At 38.1% G+C, this 13126-nt stretch overlaps 1 protein-coding gene across 1 annotated transcript in view; it reads right to left on the reverse strand.

Moving 5' to 3' along the window:
- The window catches only part of GRIN2A (glutamate ionotropic receptor NMDA type subunit 2A), a 137358-nt gene that overhangs the window by 53377 nt on the left and 70855 nt on the right, over positions 1–13126 (reverse strand). Inside the window, exons 3-4 of the mRNA XM_008490329.2 lie at positions 9310–9902; positions 296–410 (exon numbers count right to left, since the gene is read on the reverse strand). Of these exons, the coding sequence (XP_008488551.2) occupies positions 296–410; positions 9310–9902 (708 nt within the window). The remainder of the gene's footprint in view (positions 1–295; positions 411–9309; positions 9903–13126) is intronic.

A 13126-nucleotide genomic window follows, 5' to 3' on the forward strand; every position in this document is an offset into this window, starting at 1 on the left:
AGTCATCCATTTTATTTTCTTGAATTGTATAAAGAAATGTCTGTTTCACAGAAAATTTCTGAAATCCATGTGGCACATCTTCACTGATATGATGTTTTCTGTGTCAATACTCATTAGACCTACCAAGAATAGGCTAAAATTATCTCTTCTGAGCTGTTGTGACTAACATGCTACAGCAGAATATCATCACCTATGACGTTCATCTGTCTACTTCCCATTCATCTCTCTGCTTCCCACTAATAAGGTTCTACCAAGTCTCTCCTCTCTCATCTTGTCACCCAGACAGAATGCTCACCTTCTCCCACTGACGCTCGTTGTTCAGCACTATCACCACCAGCCTGGGGTGCACCTGATAACCATCTGCTGTGAAGGACAAATCTTTGCCTTCCCAAGTCACATTCATCATAAACCTAGAAGGCAAAGAAAAAAAATGTTCATTGAAAAATTAATGAGCTGTCCAGCAGTTAATGAGCAAGCTACTTCAGTCATCAGAACCACAGATGAAATACATGCACCAAATCCTGATAGTGCTGTGAAAAACCTATGCTTGCAGCACTGGTAGTTTGAGCCCTTCAGGGCAGTACATAGCAGAAGACAAAGCAAAATATTGTTTACATCTGATTTATGTATCTTTTTACACATTGTTTATATATGTAGACATCATTTTTCAAAGCAACTTCCACATTTTGTATGACATGAACACTTCATGAATAATCTTTCTGGCACTTTGCACAGCCTCATCAGTTTTTCATGACCATTTTAAACATGTCTACATCAGCTCTGGATGTAACATTATACATTGACTCATTAGAGAAATACTCAGAGAAAAGTTCATCTTCTCTGGATTAATCTGTTTAGATCTCCAAGAGACCCCTCAGCCCTTCTGGACACTGTATCTATACATGGTGTCTTTGTGAGACTTGGATAAATTCCACTAATACCTCCAGCAAAAACTAGGCATGGAAATTTTGAAGGGGTTGATAATAATACAGTTCATTAATTCAAAAAGGAAAAAAACATAAATGGTTTCCAAAAGATACATACACTAATTAGCACTTTGAATAGAAATAAATTAGAGGGACTCAGAATAAAATGTACAGGAAGAAAGGATTTTTAAATTTTGTTGAAAATGTCAGTTCAAATCCCAAATTATCTGCCTTTAGATTTACCAGTTCGGGCATGGACTCAATAAAATTCTTTATTTAACTCTCTCTTCTGCTACAAAGGAGACTTATTCAACTGAAAATTTTGTATAAATTTAGATCATCAGAAGGAAATTACTCAGTGGTACAAGACACCTCTGCTAAGATGTGCCACAGAGCTGCTCTTGCTTTCTCTGCCCCCTGGTATTGCCACACTAACCTGTATGATCTCAGGGCAGAATAATACTTTTTATTAGCAGTCCTGTTGTTAGCAATGATCACATCATCTCTACTGGTTTATTGCTGAGCTGAACTGTGCCATCAAGGGACACTTATGAACTGGTGGCTCCACAAACACCAGCCATGGGCCAGAAGCACTCTGGCCAGACACTGCAATGGATCTGATGTACCCTGGGGTAGGGATCTGGGTATTGCACAGCTTAGAGACATCTTTTAACTCTATAGAGTCCTATGGCTTTCCTAGCCATTGCTTTTGCCACTAAAAGTATTAAATTTCTTACTGAGTTTATACTAATTCTAATATAGTCTGACCCAGTTTTCCCGTTTCCTGATTAGCATGTAGAGTTTTTGATTTCTAAGTGGTGCTTTCCATTCGTCACTGAACCACATACCCTCTTTTCCAAAGCATTGTCCTTGACTGAGAGATGTCAGCATTCTGGCCATCTAACAAATTTTTCTCAAAAATCATTTCCTCCACAAATTTTTCACAGATTTATAACATACATATTTATATTTGCTCTGGTTCCTCATAACTTCAGTGTTTCTGGTGAGATTGTTTGCATTGCTCCAGCATCAGAAAGAGGGATGAGAATTTTTTATGTAAAGAGCAAATAGAGGGAACTTCCTGCACCAAGAGTCTGAACCACCACAGCTGGGTCAGGCTCCCCAGACTATGATATTGCAAAAGATCTATCATTTTAGACATTATCTGAAACTCCCACAGGTAAAAAAAATCAGGCAAGAAAGGGAAGAAAGTGAAAGGCTGGTATGAGCACTCTTTGGTTTTATTGGAAAAAAATCAAAACTCCAGACTGTCAATGTGAGCCTGACAGGGCTGTCCTGCCTGTAAGGGTAAAACTGCACTGCTGTACCTTGGAGATCCCACGGCATGTCTAGAAGATAAGGTGCTCTCCAGCCCATGTGCATGGTCTTAAGTTAATTGCATTGAATTGCACTGAATTATGGTGTTTTTCATGGAATGAAATCTAGTCCAAGCTTTCACCGAGGTACAGGCATTCTGGGACTCAGCTCAAAACCAAATTCCACGCCTCAGACAGGTGTGTTTTGAAGGGTGTTTAAGTTAGTCTAACTATTCTTCCTACTTTGCCCTCAAGAAACTGATACTGGTTTACACGCTTCCTATTGTTGTTGTGGTTTTTGTTTCCTTTTGGTTGTTTTTTTTTTTTCTTGTGGCAGTAGGATAGTGGTCTGATGAATGTGAAAAAATTCTTCAGCTCCACATTCAAAAAGGAAAGCTGATTTTTTAATTACATAGCCATTGGTGATCAGACTTAAGCTGAATCCTTCTTTTATGCAATTTGGCAGGATCACTACCTAGATTCCAAACATCACTCATGTTTTGGAATGAATATGCAAGTGCCCTTGCCTAGAAGCTTAGTCAAGGAATATCACAAGATGCAGTGCAATAGCTGCAGTGGTGATCAAGTAGTCCAAAAAGAAAGATGAGCAATAAATCTAAAATTAAAAACTGAACTCAGTGTACATTTTAAAACTGTGAATTTACCAGTTATTTAGTAGTGAAACACATTTTATAAGTTAAAAAAAAAACAACAAAAATCATCCCTAATCTGTAATAGTGTTAAAATTGTCTGAGTCATACACAAAGGAACCAGTGAGTGATGAAGGCTGAGCTACCCCAGTTCTTCCAGTTGCAGCTTGTTTTCCCAAGCGCACTCTCATGTACAAAACTGCTTGTGTTGTTCAGAAACCAGTGCCTAAAATCTCCATTCCCTTTTGAACTGTCATTTTTGCTCCACAAAGGACAGAAGTTCTGATCTGCTCTTACTAGCCAAGATCCTGAACCTCTTGTCCCTATTAAAAAAACACTGAATGCTTTTCTGCTCTTGATTAGGCAAAGTGAGGAAACGAAGGCACTTATATGGTATGCTACTCTCATAGATTTTTAAGCCCAAGGTTAATTGTGTGCAATTTGTCATAGGTTGGTGAATGCATATTTCTCATGTAGATTTGGAATTGTATATTCCTGTTCTTACCTAAATGAGATGCTTGATTATTTGAGGTTGCTACTTTAAGGGGGAAATTCAGCACACACCTTGGATTAGTAGTTAATGTGCTCTCATACCTAATTAATGCTTTGCAAAGACAAGATAGCATGGGGGATTGTTATGGCATTAGGATACTGAAGTCCTAATTAACTTTAGTAAAGTGAAGTTTGTACAATTCCCTGGGTGATCTCTCTATGAAAAAGGGGAGTTTGGGGGACAGAAGTTAAGCTATTCTCACACTGAATCCAAAACAAGGAGCCTGCAGGATGGAAGGGCTGCACACCAAGCACACATAGCAAACATCTTGTGGTATTAAAAGCAAGTTTAGAGACAGGAAACTGAGACTGCCTCAGATGCCCTTTCTTCTGGATGCCTTGATTGTTGCTCCTTCCTTTTTTGTTTTATAATGATAATTTTATGCAGATTCATACTTTTGAAAGTAGAAATTCGGGACTTTTGGGGCCCAGGAACAGAGCTGGCTCAGTGATATCAGGCTTCTTTATAATCAGTCTATCTCCCAAACAGATACCACTGGCTGGGAAAAAATATAATGGGTAAGGAAGAGACATTAAAGAAAATGCATGACTCCTAATCTATCTCCAAAGAAGAGAACTTTGTTACTTGACCTGTGAAATAAAGCCTTATAGCTGCAGGGAGCAGAAAGCCCACAGGAGTCCTTGCTGTCAGTAGGTCAGCCCCACATTTCCTGCTCTCATCCTACAGCCCAGATCAGCTAATCAAGCTTGATAAATTCCTCAGGCATCATCACTGGGGGCTATCATTTTTTACTTGGTGCCTTCTTCACCACAGGGCAGTATTTCAAATCTGTGAAAAGCACAGGCAATCAAGAGAAACATCAGAGACTTAGGAAATATGGGTTTCTTAGAAGAAAGTCTCCCAAAGAAGGAATTTCCAAACTGAGATTTAAAGCAGATGACCTGCCTTACAACCAATGTCATCTGGTGATATTCCTCTTTCCTCCAAACAGCATGAACCAACCATTTTAGTCATCTAGACAGCCAGCCTGTCCAGACTTGGCATTTACCCAGCATCAGACGTAAAAAACAGGAAGACTTAATCCAAATTTTGTCCTTTCTTCATCTTGTTCTGGCTCTGAACTGCTGAACTTCCTTACTATGATTCTACTGTGAAATTTGAAAGATACATATCAATAGAAACCCCAAGACAAATTACTTATCATTAAGAAACAGATTTCCTGAACCATCTGTAAAATTAAATCAAGAAACACAGAATGTAGATTATATAATGAGTGGTACATATAGAATAGGTCTGAATTAGATCACTATTAAACAAGGCAGTGATGCTTTTTTCAAAGACAATTTCTATCTTTGTATATTTTATTTTCTAAATCCAAATCTTTCACAGTGATGCAAGGAGCCTCTTCCTCCTTTTTGTATCTCCTCCTCCACTTCCCCCAGCTTTCACTCTGCTCAGTGTATCTCCACGACCCCTGCCTTGGAGCCCTATCTCCCTAGGCCTTGAGCCAGCATGGATGAATACAATTTTGGGAACAATATGCTCAGTGACTGTGAAAAAGAAATGCCATGCCAACTACTTGCACCTCCTGCCAGCTGCTCCATAAAGCATCAGTTGCCACTAGGTCTGGATAAATAATTTTGCCCCAGTCCTGCCAGACAAGGACAAAACTCTTGGGGAGCCCTTCTGAAACAGGGACAAGGTAAGGGAGCAAGATTAGAAAGGGTCCAGATGCCTGGGAGTGTACTGCAGAATAATGTAACCCATAAAACACCACAAGGTTTAGTGAGTTGTTATTATTATTAGCAATGATATTTCATAAAAAAGCACTAATACCATTACACTTTGCTGCACCACCTAAGGAACAGCCCAGACTCTTCTCCCTGAACCTGCCTGACTTTTGGCAAGCATGTTTGCTGCAGCTCCATCTCTAAGAACCTTCACTTGTATTTTGTTTTCCAAGGCCTGTTTTCAGCCCAGAGGACTGGCTCTGCTTAGCTCTAAAACACAGACCATAGTTGTTCTCTTCTAATTTTTTTAAAAACTATCACAAAAGGGGAAAATGCTCTAAAAGCCCCTAATATTTTAACTTTTTGGCACATTCTTCTATTTAGCCTGGGAGAAAATTCTAATATAGATTTTCTATAATTTCTTGAATCACTTCATTGGTAAACCAGCACCCAACAGGCATCTCTTGGGTGGGATGTTGTCCTCCACAACTCCTCTTTTGCTGCCAGTGAAGCTTATTTCACTTTCAGAGGAACAGGGGAAGAGCTTCATCAACTCAGTTCCTGCTGTTTAATGCAACTGAATGGAAAATGTCCTCATGCTATAGAAGAGGGCAACTACAGTGAATTAAACGAATTTCAAACATCTAGTTCTTACTTTTTAAAATCTGCTCATCAGAAGTAAATTAGACTTTTTGTATCTCTTATGTACCAGTCTAATTGCTACAATTATTAATATTATTTGGTTGTATTTGGAAACTAAATGTAACTAAATGTAAACACTGTGTGTTAAATGCCTGACTACCTATGCTTTTCAGGACAATGAAAACAGAGTGACAGCTCTGTCATCCCCATCCATCCCTGCACAAATCAGAATGGTTGGAAATGTTGTTGTGAAATGTTGTCTCCACGGGTTATGACTTTTATACACAACATGAGCAACCTTTTAGACAAAGCAGAAGCATTTCTATTCACAAAGCAGCAGCATTTTCTATGAGGACTGGCAGGGTTATTTTGTTTTGCTGTTTGTTTGCCTACATGCTTTCCTTTTTTGAAAAAGAGCAAGCATTTGTTCCAATGACATTGCATTAATGAGCTGCTAATTCTATCTATCCTGCTGTGAGTGTGCCAGTATCTCACATAATGGTATTTTGCTGTCTTGAGAGAATCTGGTCCTTAAACAGATGGGAAAAGATTTTCTGAATAAATATATATATGTATGGTTTTTAATGCATTGAAAATTATCCCTTTATTTTTTAAAATCCTTTATCCACAGGGAAAAACTAGTTTTCTCATGTGTATCAGAACAGATTGATCAAATCATTCTAAAAACTAAAACAAATCTAATTTTTTCTGAGCCTAGAATGCCAATAAAAGCATCTTGAAATTGCCGGGTCAGAGGAAGGATAAATTGTGTGCTTCAAAACATATTTATCTTCAAACCAATGCAGTACTCAAATGATTTGAGAAAGAGGAGGGAAGAGCTTTCACTTCATGGCCTTCTGTATATAGAATTTCTTCACAAATGGAGATGAAAATCACTATCAAGATAAGGGAAGTTGCACATAAAGCACTACCAACCTCCATTTACAGGCAAATCAGCTATTATGGCATGGTTTGGGCATACTATACAGGTATATGATGCTGCATTAGACTGCCATTATAATAGGCAGAGTCTATAAATCATCTTCATTTGCTCAAGCATCACTTTACAGAGCCTCTTTTCCTCTTTCCACCGAGTTCTCTGCTCCTGAGCTCACAAGCAGTGTCCATTGGTACAACTCTGTTTCTCCAGCACTGCTTTCCAGCACATGCACTTAGGCACAGTACAGCAGAGCCCAGGTACATAAAAACTACTTACAATTACCTTAATGCTTTTCATTGTGAGGATGCTCCATAATCCCTTGTTCTAGTTGGCTCCTTAACACAACACCACATACACTTATTTTATAGTTGAAAATTAAAAGCTGCAATATCTGTGACTTGAAACTATGAAGATTATGTTTCAGAATAAAATCCCAGTTTAAGATTTAATTTGTCACATAAGGAAGAAACTTACAATTTAGTGATGAGGATAAGTATAATGAATTTACATTAATGCACCTTGGCATGGAGAGTAGTGGTCAGCTCCCAGAGATTACTTAGCACTGCTAAATGCTTGTATACACTTGCTTTTCTTGGAGATTATATGTGACAAGAATAGTCTTGGGGAGTTATTACGTAAGAAGGATTAAAGTTTATTCATTTTAGTGTAAATCTGACATTTCTAAATTAAAAACAGCCTGCTTCTTGTTCTTGTGGTATGGGAGAAGCTCGCAGAATCTCCATTATAGAAAATATATTCCCCCCATCATAGTACAGCACTTCATATCAAAAAGTGACTTCATTAACCACAGTGCAATTCTCCTCTTCCTAATTCCTGTGTGCACCAGGCACTGCACAATCTCTGGCTGATGTCTGGTGTCACTGCCCTAACCCTCACAAGCCTGGTTCTTCTGGTTGTACAGATTTAGTGAGAAAAAAGTGATCGTCTGAAGACAGACAATTCATGTTGAATACCTAAGCATACACTACTGTATTACCAAAACAATGGAGTACAAGCCTTCTTCAAAATAAGTTTTTATGGCACACCCAACTGAACCACAGTTTTAAAACACAGCACTTCTGATGACTGAATGCAATTTAACTTCACTTAAAAAGGTGTTCCAATCTTAATAGTGAACCCTCTTTTTGCAGATGCCACTATTAAGGCACTGAATTTCGTTCATGTATTAAGAAGAATTCTCCAAGATTCACAAACCAGTTGCTGATAGGATTGGCTACCTGGCCTTGACAGGAGTGACCATGAGATGGCTTTCGTAGAGCCACGCTAAACCTGAGAGTCACCCCAGTGCTGCCTCCTGTCAGTCCCAGGGGCAAGTGGGGCAACTGGAAAAGAATGACAGATGTTCTACAACAACTCTGGGAAATTCTTACAGTTTTAGAGGCAGAGGTTTAGAAATAAGAAAGGGGAGACAAAAAAAAAAAAGTGAAAGAGTCATACAAAACGCAAATCCTCTCTAAGAACTGTGTCAGTTTCTGCACTTTGGTCACACTGTTTATGAAATATATGTTTAAAATGTTAAATTCCAATTACTTGGCAGTATTCAGCTTTTAAGAGGGCTTCTGGAGAATGCTGTGCACAAAGATGCCATTTTCATGGAAAACAACAACTGTTCCAGAACATGATATAGCAATCAACACCTGATCTAAATGTGCATGTGCATCTCAGAAGATTTAAAACATTCCACAAGCCCCTATGTGAAATCACCGCTGACTTTCCTTCTTGTGCCAATTCCATCCTGCTTTTCTGTAGGAAGCACTTCATCTGCAATATTTGTTCAGAGCAAATTTCATAAATACTGATTAGTAGCTTCCATATGAGATATTGTAAAGAACTGCTAAAAAACACGTAAGATTCCCTTTGCTTTCTCTCACAAACCAGATAAAGAAATATACTTCTGTGGGGCATATACCATGCAACATTTCAGATAAGTAATCAGGAATACAACAAGAATACTGATTGAAACCTTAGTAGTTCCCCTATGACAAACTGTTTTGAGAAAACATCCATATTAACTTGGATTAATGCAGATTAATTTTTACATTTATTCTAGTGCAGGTGATAAAAATAAAATCCTCACAAGCAGAAGTGACAGATTTCAGTTATTAGGTGATAAAAGCTGCCTCAGAAATCTAATACTTCTATAATTTCCAGGGACAGCTCTTTAAAGCTGCTTATCTCATCTTCTAAAATATTAGCAGGTTCCTGCTGATGCAAGTAATTCAGGCACAGCCTCCAGAGCATTTTGGCAATTTTACTTCATAGTACACAATGGCACAATTTTATTAACTCAGCTGCATAACCCCTAAGACCAATTTCCGTCGTTTACACCAGATCCAGAGCAGTATTTATTCTCCACAGCACATAACATCATTTCCACACTCACAGCAATCAGAGGAGCCGGTCCTCTTGCATGTTCCCTTGGCACAACCAAAACGTTATTGCTTTAAAAGGGCACAATGAGATTTTAAAAAGACAAGATTCTTCTTCAAGAAAAATATAACGGCAATGAAATGGAAAATTACCAAGGTTATGTAGGGAAAAAAAATACCCCAAACCAATATAAGCCTTACTTGTGCAAGGTGTGAGAGGGCCTATCGTTCTTCTCCAGCTGTCCATAGCAGCTTGTCTTTGCTTCAGGAATGAAGGAATGTTTCTCCAGCATGGCTGATGCAGCAGTGGCAATAATCCCAAGGCCATCCCGTACCCGAGCTTCTAAACTGTAGTCCCATTCATCATAAGATGCTGAAATGAGTCCTGAAGGAAACTCCTTGGGGGTGATTTCTGTGTTACCGCTGACGAGGCTGGGAACTATCCAAAAGAAATCATAACCAGTAAGGCCAAGGGAGCGAGCTTCATCCAGTATGTAGACAGCTTCATCCTTGGAACAATACAACAGGATAACAGATGAATGAATTTTCTTCAGCTGAATTTGGGTCTTGGCATCTCCAAAGGCAGTATCGAGTATAATGACATTCTGCATGTCCCAGCCCACAAAGCTGTTTTCCACTGTGGTCTTAATGACACTGATGAAGTCTCGATATCCAGGGAAGGTGGTGGTCACCAGAGAAAACACATGCCAGTCATAATCCTGCATAATCTTCAGCATGACAATGGCTTCTTGCTGGATGGAAGCCCCAAACTGGAAGAACGTGGATGTCACATCCTGGAATACCAAAAACAGGGAAAGATTACTACTTATGTACAAGTCTGAAGGAAACAGAATCTCTAATTCTCCTGCTCTCTTTGGTCCACCACAGCTACCAAACTTCTGTTGTATTCAAATAACTTTCTGTGCCTTTTCATATTAATATAATTAATAAGCTACACTGATCGTAAGTGCCACAGATAATTGAAATATTTGCCAAAAAATAACAGATATTTACGTAGGAAACTCCTGGGTGCTTTATCACTTGAAGACAACAACTCAAATCAGTACTTACTCAGGAAGCCACCCACTGTAAAATAACTGCAGAAGGTACTTTAAGATTCAAACTGATTAGGAATGTGACCAAATAATTTCATCTTAATTTTTAGTTACAATGTAAATAAATTGCAATACAATATGATAGAACCCTGTACTCACAGACCTGATGTCTGAGCAATACTTAATATCCACAGGTTCACTGGACTTGGAAAGCTGTCAGATTCTGCAGAAGTAGGTATCTCATTGCCAGTTACTGAGTTGAGCAGTGTTTGTGGGAACATTGATCATGTTCCATTCAGAGCACGTGGCCCATCAATATCTGATGTAGAGCTATGGGGCTCAGACTTCAGGGACAACCAGCACGCTGCCAGTGTCCTCATTAAAGGACTTCAATGGATGTAAAATCAAAGAATTGCCTTGGAATGTAAGTGGTAACTGCACTGCCCAACACAGCTCTGCTGTCAATTTACTACAAGACTTGTTTCTGTCTGTGGCTTTTACAGTATTCCCATTATTTTATACAGCATCAAGGCATGTGACTCTTCTTTTAAAAACATCTGTCAGAAAGAAGCAACACAATATTATATTTTGATGGCACTAATTTACAAATATTCTTATTGGTTTATTTTTACCAAGTTGATGCAAGATCTAGATCGACCTTTCAATTTTACACTCAAGATTTATACATAACACTTATAATGCTACCAAAACTATACACAGGAAGCTATATAATTCTTCATTTTCATGTTACTTCAGTATTTATTCCTGACCAGTACTGGCAACATAACGTGCATCATTTTCAGAAACAGAAAGCAGAAACTCCTGCTGAAAGAAAAGCTTATGATTTAAGCATAAGATATGAACCAGTCAAGATTTCTGAAGCAGCCTTCACAGGAAAGACACACACAAGAGTTTTATGAACATGGTTGTGAATTGCTATCTTATTTTACACTTGCAGAAAACAGATTAATTGGGGCTTAGGTTTCATGGCAAAGTGGTGCTAAACGTACATTTAGTAGTGAGAACAGGAACTCAGCTCTTTAAGTTCTGTATTTTGTCTAGAGAAATATATTCAGAGAAAACTGAGTGGTATCTATATTTTTTTTAATAGAAGATGAGAAGCATTATTACTTTCCCAGTGGTAAGACCTGACACCAAGATTTTATATAGCTTGACTGCAGTGTCTTAAAACTTGTGTAACACTGTAAGAGTGATATCTAAGCTACAAAATACACCCCACTGGTGGTAATGAAATCATCTCCCATGGCTTCTCTGGTACCTCAGAGAGAGCATTCTGAATGCCAGTGCCAGATCTGCAGCAGTGTGGGGTTAACTCCAAATATTATTACAATAGGTGGAACCTGAAATCATAAGCCAAATTAACTCAATGAGAATTGAAAATTGGTTCTGTCCTGGCTCAAGTCAGGGGAGTTATAAAGTGTATTTGGAAGGACTGAATTAGAAGCTATTTCCTGGTGACCTGCACTGTGTACTTGAAAAAAAACAAATGGGAGAGACACAGCTAAAGAAAGTCAGCACACAAAAAAATCTGCTCAGAGTCACCATTTAATATTTTAGCTGCTGATTTGTTACCTTTACTTCCTAATTAAACATTAAAAAAATGGAATGCAAAGTCAACCTCTTCAGTTTTCTTCTTCAGCACTTATCTTTGTCTTTGCTGAATAACTGTAAAAATAAGTACAATTATTTATAATACATTAAATAAATTGATTATATTCTTTCACTCTAGCCCATTTTATAGATGGCTTATGGCTACTAATGCAGCACAATAATTATTTCAAGCAATACCTTGGTCCTTCACGCATCACAAGAAACTTCTCCAATCAGGCAACAGAAGATTAAGTCTTTGAGGTTAAAAAGCAGTGCACACAGACATTTTCAAGTGTAAACTTTTGGAGCTTCTAGTTTCACATTCTTCCTGAAGAGCATTATTATTCCTTTGCTTTATACAGGCTTAGTATTTTGATACACATAATGAATTTAAGTTCTCTTTTCCTATATTCAACAGCAAATTAAAGTGATGTTTTTAAAAAAGCTAAAATGATTCAGTTATTTTCATTTAAACATCATCTATGAAGACATTCATCTAAGTTATTGCTGCATTGGGAATACAGTTGTAATACCAGGGCTGCTTCAAAGTCACATCAGAAATAAATTCTTGTTCTTTCCTCATTGCCCCATCTATTCAGATTACTGGTGTAGAGTGCAAGGAGCCTGTACCACTTATCCAGTACAATAAACTGTTATAAAAAGGAGTTTTACAGATAAATCTCAAAGCATGAAGATCCCAAGATGTTATATTGATAGGGTAGGAGCAAAAAAACTGGCTAGAAGTGGTTAGGGAAAGTATTTGTTTTCCCTGCTCTAGCTTCATAACAGGGTGCTTCCACAGCCAAATAAACAAAAAGAAAGCAATTGAAAGAGAAGGAAAGGAACAAATGGAAACTTTTTGTTTCTTTCTGTCTTGCACATGAGCATACAGCTTATATCAGAAAAATATCTCCCCATATGTTGCACACCAGAAGGAAGTAATCCTTCAACTGCTTCTTATTTAACATTATTCTTGAATTTTGTGTACAATCCACAATTCTGTCATTCCAGAAGGGCTCTTTCAGCATTCCCATGCTTATGCACAATGCAGAGCAGTTCTCTTTGATGCTGTCAATTCACAGATTAATATATAACAGTAAGTTGCTTTTAATTAGTGTACTGAGTCTATAAATCTGTCACTGTTGTCAGCATTGCACATTGTACTTCCCCATCTCCAACAAATTACAGGAATGTTTCTATCAAAACCTCATTCTCAGCTATTTTCACAATATCTTAGTTTTCTAGCTCCAGCTTTTCTATGAGATCAGCAGGACACATTCACAGCTGCTGTAACAGCTGATGTAAGCCCTGACAGTAGTTTATGCCTAATAGGGAAAAAGCTGCAATAGGTG

The sequence above is a fragment of the Calypte anna genome, chromosome 14, assembly GCF_003957555.1.
Source record: "Calypte anna isolate BGI_N300 chromosome 14, bCalAnn1_v1.p, whole genome shotgun sequence".
Classification (NCBI taxonomy): Eukaryota; Metazoa; Chordata; class Aves; order Apodiformes; family Trochilidae; genus Calypte; species Calypte anna.